The 20061-nt window shown below is 39.8% G+C and overlaps 2 protein-coding genes across 5 annotated transcripts; both read left to right on the forward strand.

The window, feature by feature from the left end:
- The first annotated feature begins 699 nt into the window (after positions 1–699).
- scel (sciellin) lies at positions 700–13187 on the forward strand. 4 transcript variants are annotated; one of them, XM_049009025.1, is made up of 25 exons: positions 700–815; positions 2572–2614; positions 2788–2899; positions 3551–3616; positions 3726–3791; positions 4029–4064; positions 4195–4251; positions 4531–4590; positions 5339–5398; positions 5557–5616; positions 5849–5908; positions 6052–6111; positions 6970–7047; positions 7890–7961; positions 8129–8203; positions 8312–8377; positions 8541–8609; positions 8826–8903; positions 9696–9740; positions 9844–9933; positions 10941–10997; positions 11140–11205; positions 11340–11448; positions 12010–12112; positions 12805–13187. In XM_049009025.1, the coding sequence occupies exons 2-25, from the start codon at positions 2596–2598 to the stop codon at positions 12819–12821; spliced, it is 1581 nt and encodes a 526-aa protein (XP_048864982.1). In that variant the 5' UTR covers positions 700–815; positions 2572–2595; the 3' UTR covers positions 12822–13187. The 4 variants fall into 4 exon arrangements, with proteins under 4 accessions (XP_048864982.1, XP_048864991.1, XP_048864999.1 ...); XM_049009034.1 differs by lacking the exon at positions 5849–5908; XM_049009042.1 differs by lacking the exon at positions 5557–5616.
- Positions 13188–13386: 199 nt separating this feature from the next.
- LOC125739204 (SLAIN motif-containing protein 1-like) lies at positions 13387–19771 on the forward strand. The gene is made up of 2 exons (XM_049009087.1): positions 13387–14318; positions 17306–19771. The coding sequence occupies exons 1-2, from the start codon at positions 13894–13896 to the stop codon at positions 17541–17543; spliced, it is 663 nt and encodes a 220-aa protein (XP_048865044.1). The 5' UTR covers positions 13387–13893; the 3' UTR covers positions 17544–19771.
- Positions 19772–20061: the final 290 nt, after the last annotated feature.

Consider the following 20061-nt stretch of genomic DNA (forward strand, 5'->3'; position numbering starts at 1 on the left):
TCCTTCCAAATGGTAAAAAAAGCTCCCCAGAGTCCATTTCTGTACTTTAGAAGGTACATTTACCTATAGCTGTGGTACAGTTGGCAAGCCCTTGATGATACTGCCCTGGTGACAAGTAATTGTACCCTCAAAGGTATAAATTGGTACTGTTTCTTCTAACAGTGCAGTACAAAGATTAAATTTTTTTAATTGATAGTCAGTTTTCAATAAACTGCCACCACATTTCTCCCCATGAAATAATGTAACAATCAATATTTTTTCATTCATAACTCTTCACTACTGTTTGTCTGCGCAGTGTCAGAACAAATGAGCACCATTTCGCACCTTTGCTTGTCACTGGGGCGGATCCCTCAAGGGTCTGTCAATTGTACCTTACAGCTGTTGGTAATTATACCTTCAAAGGTACATAAATGGACTCTGAGGACCATTTCTGTAACATTGGGGCTACATTAATGTTGTTCGTACCTTGGGGATGTACCTCGGAGATACAAACTGCTTCTCTGTGTTAGATTTCATGGTATTAGGTGATAAGGACAGTAAAAAAAAAAAACTTTATTATTTTCCCTGAATTGTCTCATATTATTTGCGTATCTATTTATCTTTCTGTTATAGGTCTACGTTTTGTTTCCCGGTGGTTAGGAAACTTACTTTTCTGGTTTCAGCTGTTTGCCGGTGTTTTATTTCATGCCACACCCTGGGTGTGATTCCAGCTCTGCTCCCAGCTCACATAAAGGTGCTGCTGTAAAAGCTCGCGCATTGTGCAAACCCCCAGTTCGTGGCGCAACATCGCACGCGGACTTTGTAGCACTTTCACGGTAAGAGAGCGACGTCTCTTCCCGTAATCAATTTCGGGTGTTTTAAAATAAGAAAAGTGGCGACAACCGTTTCTCGACCATTTGTTGCATTTTTGTCTTAAATTAACTAAATAAACCACTAAAATTGACATTATTACTTTACTTTGATTGTCTTTCTTACACCGAACTTGATGATACTGTGACCCTTAATTGTATCTGAGCATATGTTTATGGTTAAATAAGATCGTAAAATCCACTTAAATAAATAATGGAATACTATATTTTCCTACTATTTGTTGAATTTAAACTCACACTCCAAAGAGATTAAATGTACGATCATCAGCACTGTAATTAAAGCGCGGTGACCGATCAAACACATCGCCATTAAAACAAAGGTAAGTACTAAATCTACCTTTTTGTCTTCGTCAGCTAATATTTGATTCCCGAAATCACTGCCTACATTTTATCTAACAGGAGCAGCAAGAATGATTACAGTTAGTAAGTTTTATTGGGAACAATGAACACGACGTTGATCCCATTACCTGCTGTCATACGCTGTCATGTAACAATTATATAGAGAATTGTTATGTTTTTATAATTGAGATTATAATTATTATTTGGGAGGGGGCTTTACCTCGTCTAAAATGTTGTTTGCCCCCCCAATAACTGTACAAAAATTAGTTTAAATGGTGTGCTCTCATTTATTTTCATTAAAATCACGCCCCCTTTCATACATGTCTACTGACGATCTTGATGATGATGATGATTATTATTATTATTATTATTATTAATAGTAATAATAATAATAATAATAATAATAAGGATACTTGTTTGGATTTGCATCATTATTTCTTAACTGTATTGTAATTTAAAGCTGATTTATACATGTAAATTCAACCAAATTATCAGATTAACTGATTATATTATGTAAGATAATGATATGTGCTTATGATTATGTAATTAATACACACCCCAGTAATCAGTATCACCCATGTTGTCACTTGATAAACCCTGCAATGTTCTTCCACTATGCATTTCTTGGTAGCTGCGGAGGTGATTATTTTGCAGTGTTATTTTAACGTTGCCCAAGGTATTGTGTAGCTTTTTCTCAAACCAGAGCAAAAGTTGCTCTGCAGGGTTCGTGTGATGCGTGTGAGAGGGTGGGGGCAGATTTGGCCGCGTAACTAGAAGCAGGGACATCAGGCAGAAGAATGCTAGCTGGGAACAGGGTGTGGAATGCGCTCGGCTTGCTGCATTTAACTGGGACATGCGTGTCACCAAGGAAATCAGGACTGGTAACATATTACCACACAATCAGTAAGTTAAAGGCTTTACACTGAACATTCTGCACAGCAGGTATTCACATTTCAAAGCGTAGAATTTTCCACTGGGATCAGTGAAGTATGTCAATTCTTATCTTATCTGCTGTAATTTATAAATAATATGTGATTGAGCTGCCTCATTGTTTTGCTTGCTTTATATCATATGTGGGAATATTCCTCAAACTTCTTCCTTCTGGGTCACCGAAGGATTCGGGGCTGGATCCGCAAGTGAACCAGCCTTTATTTCATGGCAGAAACGATCTCTGCTCTTCCTTGTGGGTTTTCTTCCTGAACTTGCCTCAGTCCAAACAGCAACTGGAATTGGAGTCACTTACCGCACTACCCAATGGATAAAGAGTGATATTCACTTGCTCATTGTATGTCTTTATCACAGGGGAGTGAATGGATTGAATCGCGTGAATTAATTCTGTGTATTTTCTGTTCTTTTTTGGCAGACTGTGAAAACCTGTGATAGAAAAATGTCGTATGCTTACCCCAGTAAGTCACACTTTCCTGAAATCACCAAAACAGTCGCCTGAAATGATACATCATTTATATATAACTGAATGAAAAAAAAAATCAGTTCTGAATTTCCAGAGAGGATCTGGAGCGACTTTTGAGGCTTTTGAGCATTTCCTAACGCAAACTGCTGATGTTTGGTGTCCATCCAGAGTCAAAGACCGTCAGTCCCAGTCAGGCTATTGAGGACAGTAAGAAGAAGGCCTCACTTCTCAAGGACAACAGCTGGATTAGAAAGGCATCGGTTGAAGATGAACCTTCCGAGTGAGTCATTCTGTACCATATACTGACACTGGGGCAGAACTGACCATCTGCAGATAAAATGGGTTTCCTTTGACCCCCTTTCATGTTTTCTCTGCCATCTATAATTTTTGTGTTCTGATTAAGCTTTTTCGAGTTGCATCCATACATTAGTCATACGAGATTATTAAAATGCAAAAAACCACAGTACATATCCTCCACTGTTGCTAGTCAGTTCTGCAGAAGGATGGTTCATTTTCACAGCTAGACATAAACAGACTTGGGGGATTATCATATTATGTAATACATTCTGTGACACTCTCAAAATAGTCATCAGACTGTTAGAATTATAAAGTATATGGATCCGGCACTAGATAAGCAATTACGGAAGATGGATCGATGGAAAGCAAATAAAAAATAGCACCTTATTGTTAAGCAACTGATGTTACAGAATTATACTGTATATCCATTTAAATAGAGAACCATGTGTTATGAAATGGAGCAATTTCAGAAACGATTCACCAGACCATTGTATTATGTTGCAAATAAATAAACAAATAAGCAAGTAAGTAAGTAAGCAAGCAAGTTAAAAAAAGATCTCCTAGCTGCATTATCTGCTTATCAAACCATCGCATTTGCCCACTTTGAGGAAAATGCCCTATTCTTCTCTTACAGACCCAAAGATACAAATTTTGGGAGGGCTGTACTAGGTCGATTTAAGTCCCAGGAGACTCTTAACAGGTAAATATGTCCAGTATGTCCTTCACTTATAAATTGCTCTTCAAGGGATTTACCGTGATAGTGGATTGCATACACTTCATAATAACATGAAGGTATTCTGCTGATACAGGCCATCGGACCCAAAAAAACCAGACACCGTGAGCCAAAGTTCATCTGTGCTGGCCCTCAGCAAGAGGTAAGCAGTCTAAATAAGTGGAGTTTTCTCAGTACCTAGAAAAAAATTACTCCTATATCTGTGCATCCTACCTTTAATATATAGGGAAAAAGGATGTTCATTTTAAGAAATTTAAATTACACTGTCAGTGAAAAAAATGACAAATTAATAAATGAATGCTTTATTATAGACTTAGAGAGTAGAATGCTAAAACACATTACAAGGAGAACAAGGACAACATCTTTCCCGCTTTTTTAGGTTCAGTGCAAGCCAGGATGAACTGGCCAAGAGCAGGTCAGTATTCCCCTTCTTACCATTATGTTCAGTTAGGCGTCATTGTTCCTTTGACCATTTATGCACCGATAGGAGACCTTATGCATAACGAGTGACCATGAGGACACGTTGTTTCCTGTTGTGTTATTAGTACTCTCCCTTCCTCTGGCTCTAAGCTGAGGACCACCACGAGCACGACCACCAAAAGGTACGCGTCCAAACGTCAAACACGACGGCGAAGTGACAATGCTGAAAAACACTTGTTTTCAACCTAATAACAAAACAGGCAAATTTTGTTTGGCATGAATAACTTCATATATTTCCAGACATACAAACGACTCCATAGACTTTCTATTTTTGTGCGCATAATGCACCTGATCACCTGATTACAATGTTTTTCACATTGTCAGTTAATGTTATCTCATGCTTATTGTTTCTTTTATCCTGTGGTGGTTATACATGCATTTACCGTGTGCCACTATTGCAGCTTCAGCACAAATGATGGTGAATCCGGTGATACTACAGTCACGACCATCACCACCACCAGGTACCAAGCCCTGACGCCCCACGTCGAGTGCTTTAGATTAGGAAACTGGCGAATAGGTGTGATTCAGTGAACAAGTCAGATAGGAAGTATTTGTAAGTTACATAAACTGAGCCAAATATAGACCAACACAGCACAACCACATTCAGTGACCAATTGGGGAAAATAATTAAGGCAGCAACTGAACTAACGAGGATGCAGGAGAGAAGCATTAACCAGACAACCAATCAAACTAAACACAAAGTACAAGCAACATGTGCAACAAATGAACAGGGATAATCACGGAACTTCTAGCAAGCTAGAATACACTAATCTAACACTAGGAATACAAGGCTAATTATAGAATTCAAAAGGTACAAAAAAAAACACATAACCTAACAAAAGGAGAGTGGACCACGGATGGGAGAAATGCAACAGAAAATAAACACTAAGGAAACCAAAACTACAAACTCTGAGGACAACAAAAGTTGAACAAAACCCCACAACAGGTGAGGGTGGGATCTGCCAGCCTCAAACCCACAACTAGCAGGTTCTCTACATCTCAGCCTGCTGAGGTATGCGGTGGTCCGGGGGGGAGGGAAAGCACACAGGGGCTGAAGGGTGAGCGAGGGGGAGGAAGAAAGGATGACGAGCAACACCTGATGATAATGATGATGATGATGATGATGTATTAATAAACATTAGTATGAAGAAAATGTAAAGGTGCATTTATACGTATAATAAATCTCTTTCATGTTTTGACTCATTATAGATCATCAGGTCTGAAAAGCTCTCTGAAGACAGAGGTAGAGAAAGACCTGTCACCAAATGTGTAAGTGAAAATCTGCTGAGCTGACTGTTCAATAATAATAATAATAATAATAATAATAATAATAATAATAATAATGTATTATTAAACATTATTTTGAAGAATATTAAAAAGTGGATTCCTATGTATAATAAATGGCTTTCATGTTAAACTCTTTATAGGTCATCAGGTCTGAAAAGCCCTCTGAAGACAGCAGTTGAGAAGGACTGGTCATCAAATGTGTAAGTGAATAATAAGGCACATTGAAGAACTGCTAAGCTGACTGTTATGTACAACAAAAATAATTATAATATATTTATAACATATGTATTATCGTTAGCCCGCGACCCAGTAGGATAAGCGGTTTGGAAAATGGATGCATGTATTATCATTAGTATATAACAATAGTATGAAAAATATTCAAAATTGGATTCATATTTATAATAAATGGCTTTCATGTTTAACTCTTTATAGGTCATCAGGTCTGAAAAGCCCTCTGAAGACAACAGTTGAGAAGGACTGGTCATCAAATGTGTAAGTGAATAAGGCACATTGAAGAACTGCTAAGCTGACTGTTCAATAATAATAATAATGTCTTTAAACATTATTATGAAGAATAAAAAAAAAAGTTGGATTCATATTTATAATAAATGGCTTTCATGTTTAACTCTTTGTAGGTCATCAGGTCTGAAAAGCCCTCTGAAGACAGAGGTTGAGAAAGACTGGTCATCAAATGTGTAAGTGAAAAATAATGCACATTGCAAAACTACTACTTAATAATCCTTTTATTGTTCAAAGTTTCAGAGCCCTCCCAATAGAATGTGCTGAGAAATGTTCACGGGAGAAATCTTTGACCTTTAAGTATAAATATGTCAGAGGGTACTCCTGGTTTTAAATGGCAGGGTGTAAAGAGTGAGACAGACTGCAAGGCCGGTCGGACACTCTCAGACATTTTTCTGTAATGCATTTCATGCCTCTTCCCTCAAAGCTTAGCTGTCAGACGAGCTGACGCATTACTAAACCACACCCTGTCATACCAGGCAACATATTTCCTTCGTGTCACTACCGATCCACTCCCTCTGTATATTTACCTTTGTGTTCCTCATAAGTATTTTCATGTGATTGCAAGACTGTATGACAATCACTGTAAAAATTTGGGGTCTGGTTATGGCACTGAAGACATATTATCATGCAGGAAAGATTGTCATTAGTGAATGAGGAACCATGTACTAAATTCTAGGCAGCTAATGAATATCAATGAAGATGAAAGTTGTCGTTACAGAAAGTTCCAGAAAATGCTTCTTACGCAAAAGCAGACGTTATTACTGGAATATTAAGTGGCTTGCTGATAATGGAAATGCTTAAGACACAGGGCTGATTGTGTTGATATCTTTTCAACTGACAGTGCACCGCTCACCATCCAGTATTATAACCGATATGAATCTCTGTCTCCTGCTCTGATCTGCACAGTGAAGAGTTGTTCATCTTCAAGAAATTCCATTTTTATTATACACGTGTATGAAAAACGTTTGTGGTATTTAAAATGTTCGCGTGCACCACTGAAATTCCCTAATAACCTTTTCCCCGATATTAAGAACTTCAAAGGTGACCAGTACCAAAACGATCAGAACGGAAGTGACCCCAATGACACCCACAAAGGACAGCACTGAGAAGTGAGTGATGAAACGGTGCCCTGATTTACTCATTGAAACAAGGTTCTAACACTAGGTGTATTTACACGGGTGACATGCTACCTAATTTACGGTACCGTGTGTTTATGTGCAGAACAATGAGAACTGACCTGGGTTAATTGTTTGTCATCAAAAGGGCATTACAATGATTGCAGCTTAAAGAGAAAATCGAATTGTCGGTGTCCTCTGATCTCAGAATCAGCCACCACAGTGAAAATGCCTGGCTGCCTAATAAATATGTAAAATGAAGTACATACAGTACTTTGCAAAACTCGTAGACAGCCAAAGGAAACGATGACTATTTCAGTGTGAAACTATGATTTTTATGGCTGTCGAAGGGTATCAGCTTAGCCATTTCAAAACAACATCTAAAGTCCCCCCAATATCTGTAGTAGCCCATTATAATAGCCCATATTTGTTGATCCAACCACTAGCATGTGTTGTTGGCCTAATCAAAACCTCAAATTTTTTAACAAATAAACTGCACCACCAGCTCAATTAATTAAACAAATACACGTAAAGGCCGAAGTGCCCCTGAGGAGAGGTTTAGGGACTGCAGTGATGTTCATCTAGCCATCCAACAAGATATCAGTAGCTTTTCGAGAATACAAGAAAATCGTTTTTTCTTTAAGTGTTATTGTTCATTTGCATATAATATAAACGTAAATTACATTCTTTTCTGAGCAAATATACACTCGCTGTGTAGATATATAGCTTTAAACATTTTCTTTGACTCTGTAAGATTTTTGCACAGTACTAGTACCGTATATTACTTGCCTTAAGATCTAAATGACCTTAATGGGTTTGTTTTTTTTTTGCTGAAGAATGACATTCATATCCAGCACAAAAAGCAATGAAGGTGCCCCAGTCACCCCCCCCAAAGAAAGCACCGAAAAGTGAGTTTGACCGGAATCAGGGCTCAGAATAATGTTATTGTAAAATGACTGATGAATCAAATAAAAGTGTCTTACAATTTTAATTACTGGTTTCAGTGCTTCTCATATGTCCGCAATACTACATATTTTATATGGTATTCTCTTTTAATATCTATATTTTTTTAAAGAATAACAACTGTATTCAGTACTAAAACAAGAAGCGAGGCGCCCCCAGTCATCGCCCCAAAGAAGAACACGGAGAGGTGAGTTTAATGGGCCATGAGGTCAGAGGTCAAAGGCACGGAGGAACCTTCAGAGTAATACTCCTATATGCATTTATTTTTAAAAGTTCTTATTTTGCTGTTTTAAAGTGTGTCCATCATTGAAACAATCAAAACTGAAGTGGACCCAGTGAAACCTAAGGACACTGCAGCAAGGTTAGCCGGCTACGATACTGGGCTTGAACTGACTATAAAAATCAACCATGAGTAGATTTATATACATTTCTGAAGTGTTTCTTACGTAGCGTAAGTAATTCACTGTAGATTGGCACAATGTGACATGCTGCATCACATCTAAGCTATAAATATTTTTTTTAAGAACCACTGTCGTGAACAGAACCAGCACTGAAGTCGTAAAACCAGTAATCCCAAAGGAGAGCTCTGACAGGTGAGTTGGGAAGTATAGATGGGAGTAAAAGCCAAGCTGACTTGTGTTTTCCACGTATTACTGCTGTAATTGGATTAATTCACTCGTTTGGTGTCAAGCACCACTGTCGTGATAGAAAAGGCACTGCATATCGCCCTGGCGTAAAGCTCATAAACCAGTGATTTTACTGCACAAAGTTAATCCAACATGTAAAATGATTCATGTATTTTTTTTTAGTTCTGTAATTGTGACCACCACTAAAACAATCCTGAATGAACTGGGTCCGGTCACATCGACTAAGCAGAGCACTGAGAGGTGAGTTCGTTGCTGCTCTTTTAGACCATACTTAATTAATCAATATCCAAGTGCCGGTCAGTACATCTGAATAGTGTGTCAGAAGTGCTTGTCATTCCCTAATCTCCAGAAAAAAAAACCTAACTCTTCAGCCTTAACAGTGTTTGTTATAAATGTTCATGATGCAAAAAATTAGGTTTGAAACCCAGAGTTGTGGGATTATTGTGTGCTGGAGTCACAGACAGATTTCAGTCATTTCTTATTAGTTTAGGTATTTGTCGATTGATAACTCTGGAATGCTACTCACCATTGTGAATGCATTATTTATTTTTGCACCATTCATTCCTTAAGATTAAGATGCACTATATTGATTCCTTAAATGGTGACCTATTTTTACATGTAGTTACTTCTATCGATGCTACAAACATAATACAAATAATATTCCCTGACATTATTATGTAGAGTGTCATATATAATTAGATAGCTAGTATAGGAATAGAGCAATTAATTTTATACAAAAATAAATTGCAGCTGTAACCAACACATGAACCTCGGTGTTCATCTGTTGAAGTATAGCTTTTGCTTTTACCTAAAACTTATTGACTGGAGAGAAAACCGAAAGCACAGGTTAAGTGGAGGATTTGTATGTTAATGGAAACATCTTTTATAACTTCGTCTGTCCAAGGATTCTATTCTTCTTCATTTAAAAAAAAAAACTACAAGATATATTTGTAACCTTCTGAGAATAGAAGTTATACTCTTTCAATAAACTTTAAATGCTTGTCTCTCACAACATGCTTTAATTATGCTTAGATCATACATCAATACTCTGGAAAAGGTGACCTCACCCACAAGCAGGTAAACACGTTTTGCAAACCTATTTTTGTTTTCCAAAAATGATGAGACATTATACATGGGGGGGAAAAAAATTAAACAAGAAGGATGTGTCTCTTGAAATCAGGACCAGCTTCACAACCTACAGCAGCAGTGACTATTCACCGTCAACAAGGGTGACAACAACCACATTTGACAACACCTACCTTGACTCCAGGTAGGTCTGCAAACTGATATGAATGATTTACTTGTATCTCAGCCGGTATAGACAAAGTTCTTGGGCACAAATTCATAATTATAGCTCAGATCAATTATTGGACAGACAAGCATTCAGAACCAATGCTGAGTAAATCTACCGTGCATTATCAATCACTGATTACCTTAAATCACTCCCCATTGGCTCTTTGTTCCCATTAGACGTAATCAGACAGTGATTGACATTGCATGGTTACGACACCCTTCATGGGCAAACCTCAGTTCTCCCATGATTACATTGATTCATTGATACATTGTACATGTGTCTGAGTTGCCATGATATTATTATTCTGATAGAGATCTCTGCATGATTAGGCTTCTGTGTCTGTAAAATCATCTTTATTTGCAGGAATCTGGAATTACCTACAGTGCGTTTGCATATATTACAATGTGGAGTTTCATGTTGCATACAGAGAACAGCTGCTTATATACTTATACAAACGCGTATGTGTGTGTTATGTTTATATTACGTTGTGGGGACCAAATGTCTCGTACAATATGATAAAAACCTGCAAAAAAAAAAACTTGGAAGGCAATCTAAAAACAAAAAATGCTGAAAGTCTCTTATTTTGTTTGGTTACCTATGGTTAAGGTTAGGGCTGGGTAGGTGTTAAGGTCGTCATGTTGGGGTTAAAGTTTTCCTATAGAAATGAATGGAGAGTCCCCACAAAGGTGTAATTACAAATGTGTGTGTGTGTGTGTGTGTGTGAGAGAGCGAGAGAGAGAGTTAGTTCATATTCTTTACCTTATCCTTAAGAAAATTCTGGAGGGAGAAATAATTATTATATACCCCCTAATTATTGGAGAACTTTGATAAGGGGAGCAGAGAATTTGATGCATTAAGCATTATTACTAAAAGTCCTTGTAATTAGATCTTAGGAGAGCATCATTAAACAGTTTGCCATCGTTTGTTATATCATGTCACTTTATGGCCATCATGTTCACTGATTGTACTTTTATACATTCTAGTTATGATCGTAGCATAAGTTCCAGTGTCTTTACTTCACCATCATATACATCAAACAGGTGAGTATCACTGTCGTTAAAAACCATCTTCTTGTTCAGTTTTGCGTGATCAGACGGCAAGATACATGAGTGGATGGTTATTTTCACATAACAAAGTCCAGCTCAGTCACGTTGGCATCATCTCTTTCCTTGCCTTTGACAGGACAATGAATTTTCCTGTGGATGATGTAATCTCAACATCTAAATCTCTGTATACAAGGAGTGAGAGGTTAGACCATTTGTAGTGATAAAGAAGCTCATGTAATGTAAATATATATTTTACATTAAGGATTTCTGTTTAGATGGTAATAAGTGGTTTTAGCAAATATGTGTCAAGGTGAAGATTGCATGTGTTCCTTACAGGTCTGTACTTGAGAAGGACATCTGCTCTTCCTGCCGTAAACCCATGAACACTGAGCCCAAGATGATCCTGAACGACATACAGATAAACTGTCATGCAGCCTGCTTCAAGGTCCTTACACTCATCTGGAAAAATAATATATAGACTTCAAGAACCTCTGCCTCGAAATGTGCAGATCAGACATAAGCATAAATATATTTCCAATATTCAACTAAAAACATGAGTAAGGATGCAGTAATTGGTTGGCAGCCCATCCTTGGTTACTTACCAGCCTTGTGCCTGTAGCTTCTGAGAGAGGCTCCAGACCCCCATGACCTGCATAGGAAAAGTTGGTATACAAAATAGATGGGTGGATGGGATGCAATAATGTAAAATGTTTGCATAGGAATATGAAGTGGCATCATCTTTATCTTCTCCTGGTCTTGTAAGGTTCCAACAGAAGATATGTATGTGAAATGCATGCATGGGTGTACCTAGACATTCTGGGTCCTCCATCACAATATCACCTTGCCCCTCCCCTCCTTCCTTATGTTATATAATTGTATATATTCATGGGCCCCTGTCAAGTAATGCTCCCCCCCCCTGAATCTGCCAGGGTATCCATTCCTCCTGTGACACCTCTGAAAGCACGCGAAGAGCGAAAAGTGAATTTGCCCTCTTTCTCCTAACCAGTGTGAGGTGTGCAATGGCCCGCTGGGGCACCTGAAGGCTGGGGACACCATGTGGGTTTACCGACGTGCCGTCCACTGCGAGTCCTGCTTCAGCAGGGCCAGAGGTAGGAGCCCCTGAATCAGGCTTTGTCCTCCTTTCAAACTACACTGGCACACAGTGAAGGCCTTAAAGACAAGGAACATCATGAATAAATATGCTGTACATAGGGCAGTGAGTGGTTAGCAAGGTAACCAGCTTGAAAGCCGATGCCTCTTTGCATTTCCTGAATCTTCTACTTGCAAATGAGGTCATTGAATAGTCTTATTAGGTTGTTGCTTAGTTAGAATTAGTTGTGCAGCTTCTGCTCCAATACTGCTTACAGTTCTACCTGGGCATTCACTGGAAGCTCAGCCTCACTGCATTTATGCCTAGTCAACTCAGTTACAGCATGTCCATTTGGAATGTGCAATTTCCCTCACTTGTATGACACTTTGGACAAAAAGGTTGGCTAAATATGCTAAACGTACATGTAACCAGATCAGCTTTGACTAGTACTGTGCAATGACTGTACATCACGTGCCAATTCTAAACTGAGGTAAACAGCTTAGAATTAAAGAATAGGGGGTATATAAAGTACACAGGCAGTTCTTTCATTAATATGTGCAATTGATGCACAGTGACAGTGCTGGTGGTTGATCAGTTACCAGTCACAGCACAGATTGTGTCCTGAGTGCAGGCGGGAAGGTGTATGATTGGATCGGAGTCCCATCAGAAGAAGGTGAAGTTGTTCAAACTGCCCCATTGTTTGTTTTACAGAACAGTGGCAGCGCTGAGTTTGACGATCGCTGCATGGGAGTGAAGATGCAATGATGAAGTCTGCATATAAACTAGCAAAACATTAGCCAGTATACTCTATATTCATGATAAGAGAATTGTGTATTGAACTATACTGTATCTATAGATTATTGCTCTTCCTACTTTCATTTATGCATTTTCATGGGGCTAAGAAAGTAACCTTACAGTAAAACAGGGATCCCTATCCAAAACTTTCAAATCTTTATTGCAAACTGAATAGTACAACATTTCTTTCCTTAAATCTTTAAGCTGCTTATGGCATTCTTATTGCAAAAGTTAAATGCATTTGGTTTGATGTACTTACTGGAACAAGCAATCAAAAAAATAAAATTAAGTTCTACATACAGTTTTGTTTGTGTCATTTCCTTTCTTACGTTACACTGAAAATAGAAAATATTACTAATACAATGGACGCGACTTCAGAATAAAAAAATGAAATTTATATTGATGTTTGACGATTGATAATAATTATTAAAAAGATACAGTATAGACTTGCTTTACTTATTTCTGTTGTTTTACACACTAAGCTTTAATGCACATTATTCAATAAATTGAAATCGTAGAATTTAATGCATATGGAACATTTTGTTAATGTAGATAACTGCGAGGCATACATTTTGTATTTGTGTCACTTGTAATTAAATACTGACTCCACCAATAGTACTTGATAGATTATATGTTGTCTCTGTATTTAAGGTGGTTTTCGTGCTTGCATTTCTAGGGGGGGGGGTTGTATTGAGTGATTAGCCTTTTGTTTTTATGCTCTACATAATTAGTACCTTTGTAGCCTCTGGTCTCACCTGACACTAATAAGCGGCGCCGCAGACTCCGGCCCGGTTGGCTGTCACTGCGCCGGGCTTTCGGCTGCGCTCAGAGGGAGGAGACAGCCAGACTTACGGCGTGACCCGACCAGCATCTCAATGCTTGCTTTAAATTCAGTGTAATGCTGGAAACAGGGTGGAACGGGAGCGACACGAGGGCAGCATCGGCGACAAGCATCGGCTTCTGTCAATATTTTTTTATCATACGTATAAATGTGTATTTTCCCCAATGGAAGCTGCCATATTGAACCATCAAATTATGGCGGACGTGAATTGCAACAATAACGCCGTAAGCGCTGAGTTGGAAGTGAAGAAGCTGCAGGAACTGGTGCGGAAGCTGGAGAGACAAAACGAGCAGCTGCGGACTCGGGCGAGCGCCGTGAGCAGCCCGCATCTCCTGCAGCCCACAGCTTCCTGTCTGCACGGCAGCGGCAGCCCCGATTTACCGGGCGCTTTCTGCATGCCAAGCCCGGTATCGAGCCTCCTGCGCTCCGCAGCACCGGCACCTTTCCGCGCCCCGGAGGAGGCGTACGCCTGTTTTCAGCCGCACTCCGCCCATGAAGGTGTCTGCGGCGGACTCTCGCTCCTGGATGAGCTCGATCTGTTAGACCTTCAATCTATATTCTCCTGTGATGGGGACTCTGACGATACATGGTACTGTAGACCTTCTATTTTATAGGACACATTGCATTTCATTGCATGTCATTTTCTAAACCATTGGCTGTGATTCGTTTTTAAAAGCCTGTAATCAGTCTGTTGCATTTGTAATAAACCTTAACACTACTAGACTTTGTTCACAGGGCAGCGGATGCTACACAATTGGCCTGTATTATAAACAAAAGGCATGCTTAGTCTGCCCTAGTTAATTTAATTGTTAATGAACCTCATTGGTTAATATTGCAGCCTATTATTAAGCCTTATGTACTCGGGTAAAAAGATTGTGGTTTCAGGAATAATTGGATTACACTGGGATTTCTAGAGATGAGAGAACATGGTGATGTTAAAAATGCTATATTTCAAATATAAAGCCCCATAAATCTAATATACCTGTTACGGTCACTCGTATTTTTAGATTACGATTGACAATTCGTATTTATGGTTAATGTAACACAATTACTAAGCTTATTACGTAATTTATATCTGAAATACCCGTTTCACTATGCAGTGTTTTCATTCTTTAAACTACTATAGAGATGCGGGGTATCTTCTGATCGATATAATACTGACTTGCAGAATGCAGCAGGTGAACCCATTTGTGCATCGTTTATAATGCAGTGAAAATTTTTTAAATATTCTCGTATTTTAGGTATACTTAGGGATGTCGTTGGATCCTACGTTATTGGGAATTATTGTGCATGCTTTTTCATTTTGTGACATGAACTGCCACTTTACACAACAAACAGATGTTTAGATATTATAGGAAATGGACTATTACCGTGCGTTTTAATGTACAGTAATATGTGCGTGCGTGTGTGTGTCTGTGTGTTGCGATCATTTGACCCCGTAATCCTCTCAGGAAAAGTTGTCTTGATTTATTTTAGCCTCAGCTATTTTTGGAATAACCCCAGGTCGCCAATAGGCTGACATTACAGTGTAAGTAGCAATGACCATAATGCACTTTAAATTCCTCTTTAGATGGGAAAAAAATAACCCATTTCTTTGACTGAGATATTTAACTCATTCATGGCTATGATTAAAAGGTTTTTTATAGAAAGCACCTGACATCTGCAACCCCCCCTGGGGCTCCTTCACATAGGACAACATCTTAATGGTTCTTCTTGGTATTGAAAGTTTTACTCTCATTTGTGTAGTGTATCAATCCACTTCATCAAGTTTAAGCAAATGAACATCGGTCTCTAATTTTGACAACTCTAAAATTACCTTGGAGGCCATTTTAGACCATGAACAGCAAAAATTGAAACATTTTCAAAAAATATATAAAGGGCAACATCAAATCATTTTCAAATTTACAACCCTTTAGATGCAAAACACCTGGAAGAGCGGCGTTCAGCTTTATATAGTTGGGAAACGGGACAAACGTTAAAGGAAAAATGTTTGGGATTGAATACGTAAATCGCGTCAACGTCGAGGCTGCAGACCTAGTTGCTGACACAGCCGTCCCATTTGTGATGCTGGGAGCGAAATTGGTCAGACCTTACGGCCACCTGGCTTAGGATATTGCTGTTTTGGTAAAGACGCCATGTGTAACCCTGTCCTTATTTTTAAGACATCTGGTCTTCAGAAGAATATACATGGATAAGCTCAGTGGTTCAGATAAATCAGTAGAATAATCACATGTAATGTGTCCATGAATCGTGTTGATCTAGATATTTGAATATTATGACCCTACTGTTTGTGATTCACTTGCACAGCTGTGCGCTGAATGATGAATATGTACACAGCTAAGTAGTGTTTGTGGTTCAGGGGAAAAGGGAAGTATAGTTTTGATTGTGCTGGATCTATATCTGCAGATTTTGGGAATGAATATGGCTCAATGTAATGTAATAGGAAGGGTACAGTTACACTGTTGACTGCAACTTTCTTGAACTGTATAGAAAACCAGAAGTGGAAAGTTCAGGTCCAGAAAGTATAAATACAGACCAAGGTTTTGTTTCAACCAACCAGTTGAGCATAAACAATTAAAGTCACACGATACTCAACTGGTTGGTAGTAACAAATCCTTGGTCTGTATTTCTACTTTTTGGACCTGAACTTTCCACCCTGTAGAAAACTAATGTTGGTGACAGTTTGACGGCTTCATGGCTCAAAGGCTGATGTTGTTTAGGGGGGTCCGGGATTGTGGGGACATATTTGCCTCCCACTCTGAGTATGGATTTGCAGACTTATTTGTGGGTTTCGATGGTTATTTAATTGCCCTTAGTGTGTGCTTGTCTGTACGTTTACTGTGACAGATGGGTGTCGTGTAGTAATTGAATGGGGATGGATGATGTAGATTTATTTGCTGTTGTTGGTAGGTGTATAAGGTTTCTCTTCCTCGATCGTTTCCTCATGCCTGATGTGTTTTGCTGGGTCCCATGGCATCAAAACAGGATTAATGCTTTTTGAAGAGATGAAACTTAGCGGCTGTGATACGGGAAGCCTGGGGAAATACCTCAGGTTGTTTGTCTTCAGCGTGGGTGTTGGAGTAAATGATTCTTCTAAATAAAAAAAAGAAATTATTAGATTTGTCTGGAATGTAATAGCATTGTTAGTCAGTTGCAGGAGAATCTTGCTTGAAGGGTGTATGATTGACTTGCTCCACAGCTTTCACATTTTTTTTGCTGAGCTGGTTATCCGTCTGGTTGACTAATTGGCCAACAATTCTGAAATCACTCGTCTTAATGTTGTTACACCCATACTCCAGCTACCATTGGTCGTCTTGTCGCTATATAGACTTGATTTCAGCTCTGTGTGACATTTTGATCTTGGGGGGGTGGATCCTAGAGCCAGTATTCATTTTCATCAGGTATGGCTAAAGGTCTGAACAGTCAGTCAAGTTCAAAATTTCGTTCCCCCTGGAATTTTGCTACAACTGAAGGAACATCATTTCCTTTCAGGGGAGGAAATGACATCAGGACAGACAATGATAAAGGTATTGCTGAGACCGGTTGTGACATTGCTGTTTTCCCCGCAACCTATAGGCTCTATGTACCTCCAAAGGCCCGGCTTTGGACTGAGAGTTCCCTCAGCCCGTTCCGGTGGTGCCGGCAGGTTTTGGACGACCCTGGACCTGAGGTGGAGGCTGCCAAACGCTCCCTATGTCATAGGCTGGAGCAAGGTACGCAGTGCCGTCAGCTCACGCTTGCGTCAGGAAACGTCTCTGCCCTCCTGCGCCATACCTCCCTGACACGCCTGCCTCGTCTCCCCACACACACCTAGAAACTCCGGCGCTTTGCACAAACACCTGCCGCGTATCACCACTCCCTTTTCCCTTGATCCAGTTTGTTGTGAAATCGATTTCGACGCCTCGCCGGATCCCGGCGCGTTTTAAGGGACCTTTTCCTTATTATGTAAAACAAGCCTTTTGCATTCTTTCAGACGCTACCGATTACATGCATAGTCTGATCAGTCTCACACCTCCGCGTTAACCCAGAGCCAGTAAACGAGGTGAGATCACACGCCTGGTGTTTTCATATCAAGGTATTTAAGCTTCGGCGAAGCATTGCACCGGCAGGGATTCGGCTGTGAAGTGGCATTTGCGGGCAAAATGAATGGCTAGCGTTCGTTTTGCTATGGTAAACCGAGAGGACGTTCTGCTGAGCAAGGAGACTGTAATTGTGGTGCGGTAAAGCCCAAAGTAGAGGGGGCCGTAGAGGATTACTGTAAAAGCCGCCCAACGTACTCGGGACTCTGCCGGAAAGCTGCACAAAACAAACAGGCACAGTTCGTCCTCTGGCCTGTTCTCGGCGTAATACCCTCCTGGGTCGCGTGTGCCCTTGTTCTAATCTACACTTTGACCCCTGTGCTCAGTTTTAGCATTAAGACACAGATGCACGCAAATTTGTGCTGAGATCTTAACCTTACAAGGATGCACTTAGAGTACGGAGAGAGTAGGTTAAGTATTTATATCTGTCTGGACTGTGCAGCCTGGATCTGGGTAGTGATGATGCACTGACCTGCGTTCATCTAGCAAGGCTAAGCAGTAAACCAGGCCAGGACCTGCATTAAGGTTTAGTTTAAGGATTTGCTGATAGCCTCTGTTCCCTCCGGGGAGACTTATGAGTGCGGAGTTCTGCTGGTGTTTCTGAGACGCATCTGAGTGGCACGTTGTGTGCAATGTGTGATTGCATTGGCCTGAAGTAGGACTAGGAGATATTTCAAGCGATATACTGGCTTATCATATAAAATTTAAGCTATAAGAAAATGAGAAACTTCAATAAGTGATAGAACATACAGAATGCAACTTGCAGTCACAGACGGCAACAGTGTTAAACCGCACCTGAAACGAGACATGTTGGCATTTTGTAGCCGTACACTACTCTTAAGCAGAAATGTCTATTTTTGTAAGATTTATTTCTCAAAATTAAGTTTTCAGATGTAGATTATTCAATTTCTCATGAATTTGCTCCAAGGGAATCGTAAGGGATTTTTAAACCAAAATGAAGCCTTGAAATAAAGAAATAATATTCTGATAATTATCAATATTGATTGAAACAAAATGCCATTTTAAAATATTTGAATCTTCCAGCCCTATTCATGAACTATTTTAACCAACCATGCTAGAGTTTCACCAATACATGGTGATGGGGTCATAGGTTAGTAGGACAGCAAAGCTGTAATCCGATGATGGGCTGTTAAATCGCTTTGCTCTGTAACACCTGTGCTTTGCTGGGCTTCTGATTGGTTGTAGTTTTATCCCCATATTAGCGTTTGTGGACAGAGACAAATTACAGCAATTGGCTCATTTTTATCATAGCATTTACCCTCCACAATCTCACTGTAGAAGCAGATTATAACCGTTTCTGCTGCTGATTCAGCACAATGTTACACAATTCGAAATAAGTTTTATAAATCCATTTAATATGTTCTTCAAGTCTGAAATTTCAGTCATATGTCTGTCTTTGGCCTCTGCATACATCATGTAAACGGCTTAAATATACTTGTTGACTTATGAACATGAACATGAATGTGAAATTTCAAGCTTGACTTGCGGGATTGGTTATGCCTCAGATGTGTACATGAGTACAGACCTTGTATTTGCTCTGAAGGGACTTAATAGTGTCTGAACTTCAGGGTGGGTAATAAATTCGGCCCTGTGTTTAAACGTCAGGAGGCCGTGGTTTCTGTGACAGGCTGTAAACACTTGCTTTGTGCAGCAGCGCTGAGGCTAATCGTTTGAGGTAGGTCAGAGGCTTCCTCTGACGGCTCAGAATAACCTTTTTGTTCCGGAAGGTGGCTGAATCAAAACAACCCTTTGCACATTTGCAGTAGAAGATCACAGCAGAACAGGGGGTGTTCAGTGTGGGAACAATTGTAGTGCCAAAGACTGAAGGGCAGCACCGAGTTTTTTTTTTTATTGTTTCTGGGCTGTTCCTTCCTCTCTGGCTCTGAATATGCGCTATCCCAGCATGCCATGGGGCTGGAAATCAGGACAGCGTGGCATTTTGGCTGCCAAGCAATAGTATTTCAGTTGTTTTATCTGAAATCGAAAGGCCGTCGCACACTTAAAGAAAACAAAGTGATTCTAAGGCCGATCGTGCTTCAGGGAGGTGATCGGGTATGCTCCGGGGGCCAGAGATGCTGCTTAAGACCGCGCTGTTGTGGGGGGCACGTTTCCATTGAGCTGGCTTCTGTAACGTCAATGAGCCCCCTCCTGTGGGGACTGAGCTGATTTTCTGCTCCCCCTGCAGTGTGTCAGAGGGGCGTGGAAGTCCGTCACTTTGCTGCAGAAGCTGCT

This window comes from Brienomyrus brachyistius, chromosome 1, assembly GCF_023856365.1.
Source record: "Brienomyrus brachyistius isolate T26 chromosome 1, BBRACH_0.4, whole genome shotgun sequence".
Taxonomy (NCBI): domain Eukaryota; kingdom Metazoa; phylum Chordata; class Actinopteri; order Osteoglossiformes; family Mormyridae; genus Brienomyrus; species Brienomyrus brachyistius.

Excerpts from the sequence above, each read along its gene's own strand:
- LOC125739204 (XM_049009087.1), top strand. The coding sequence starts at position 13,894 with ATGGAAGCTGCCATATTGAACCATCAAATTATGGCGGACGTGAATTGC. Across the intron at positions 14,319-17,305 it reads GGGGACTCTGACGATACATG|GCTCTATGTACCTCCAAAGG; the intron begins GTACTGTAGACC and ends CGCAACCTATAG.
- scel (XM_049009025.1), top strand. Across the intron at positions 3,617-3,725 it reads TCCCAGGAGACTCTTAACAG|GCCATCGGACCCAAAAAAAC; the intron begins GTAAATATGTCC and ends CTGCTGATACAG. Across the intron at positions 8,378-8,540 it reads CCTAAGGACACTGCAGCAAG|AACCACTGTCGTGAACAGAA; the intron begins GTTAGCCGGCTA and ends ATTTTTTTTAAG.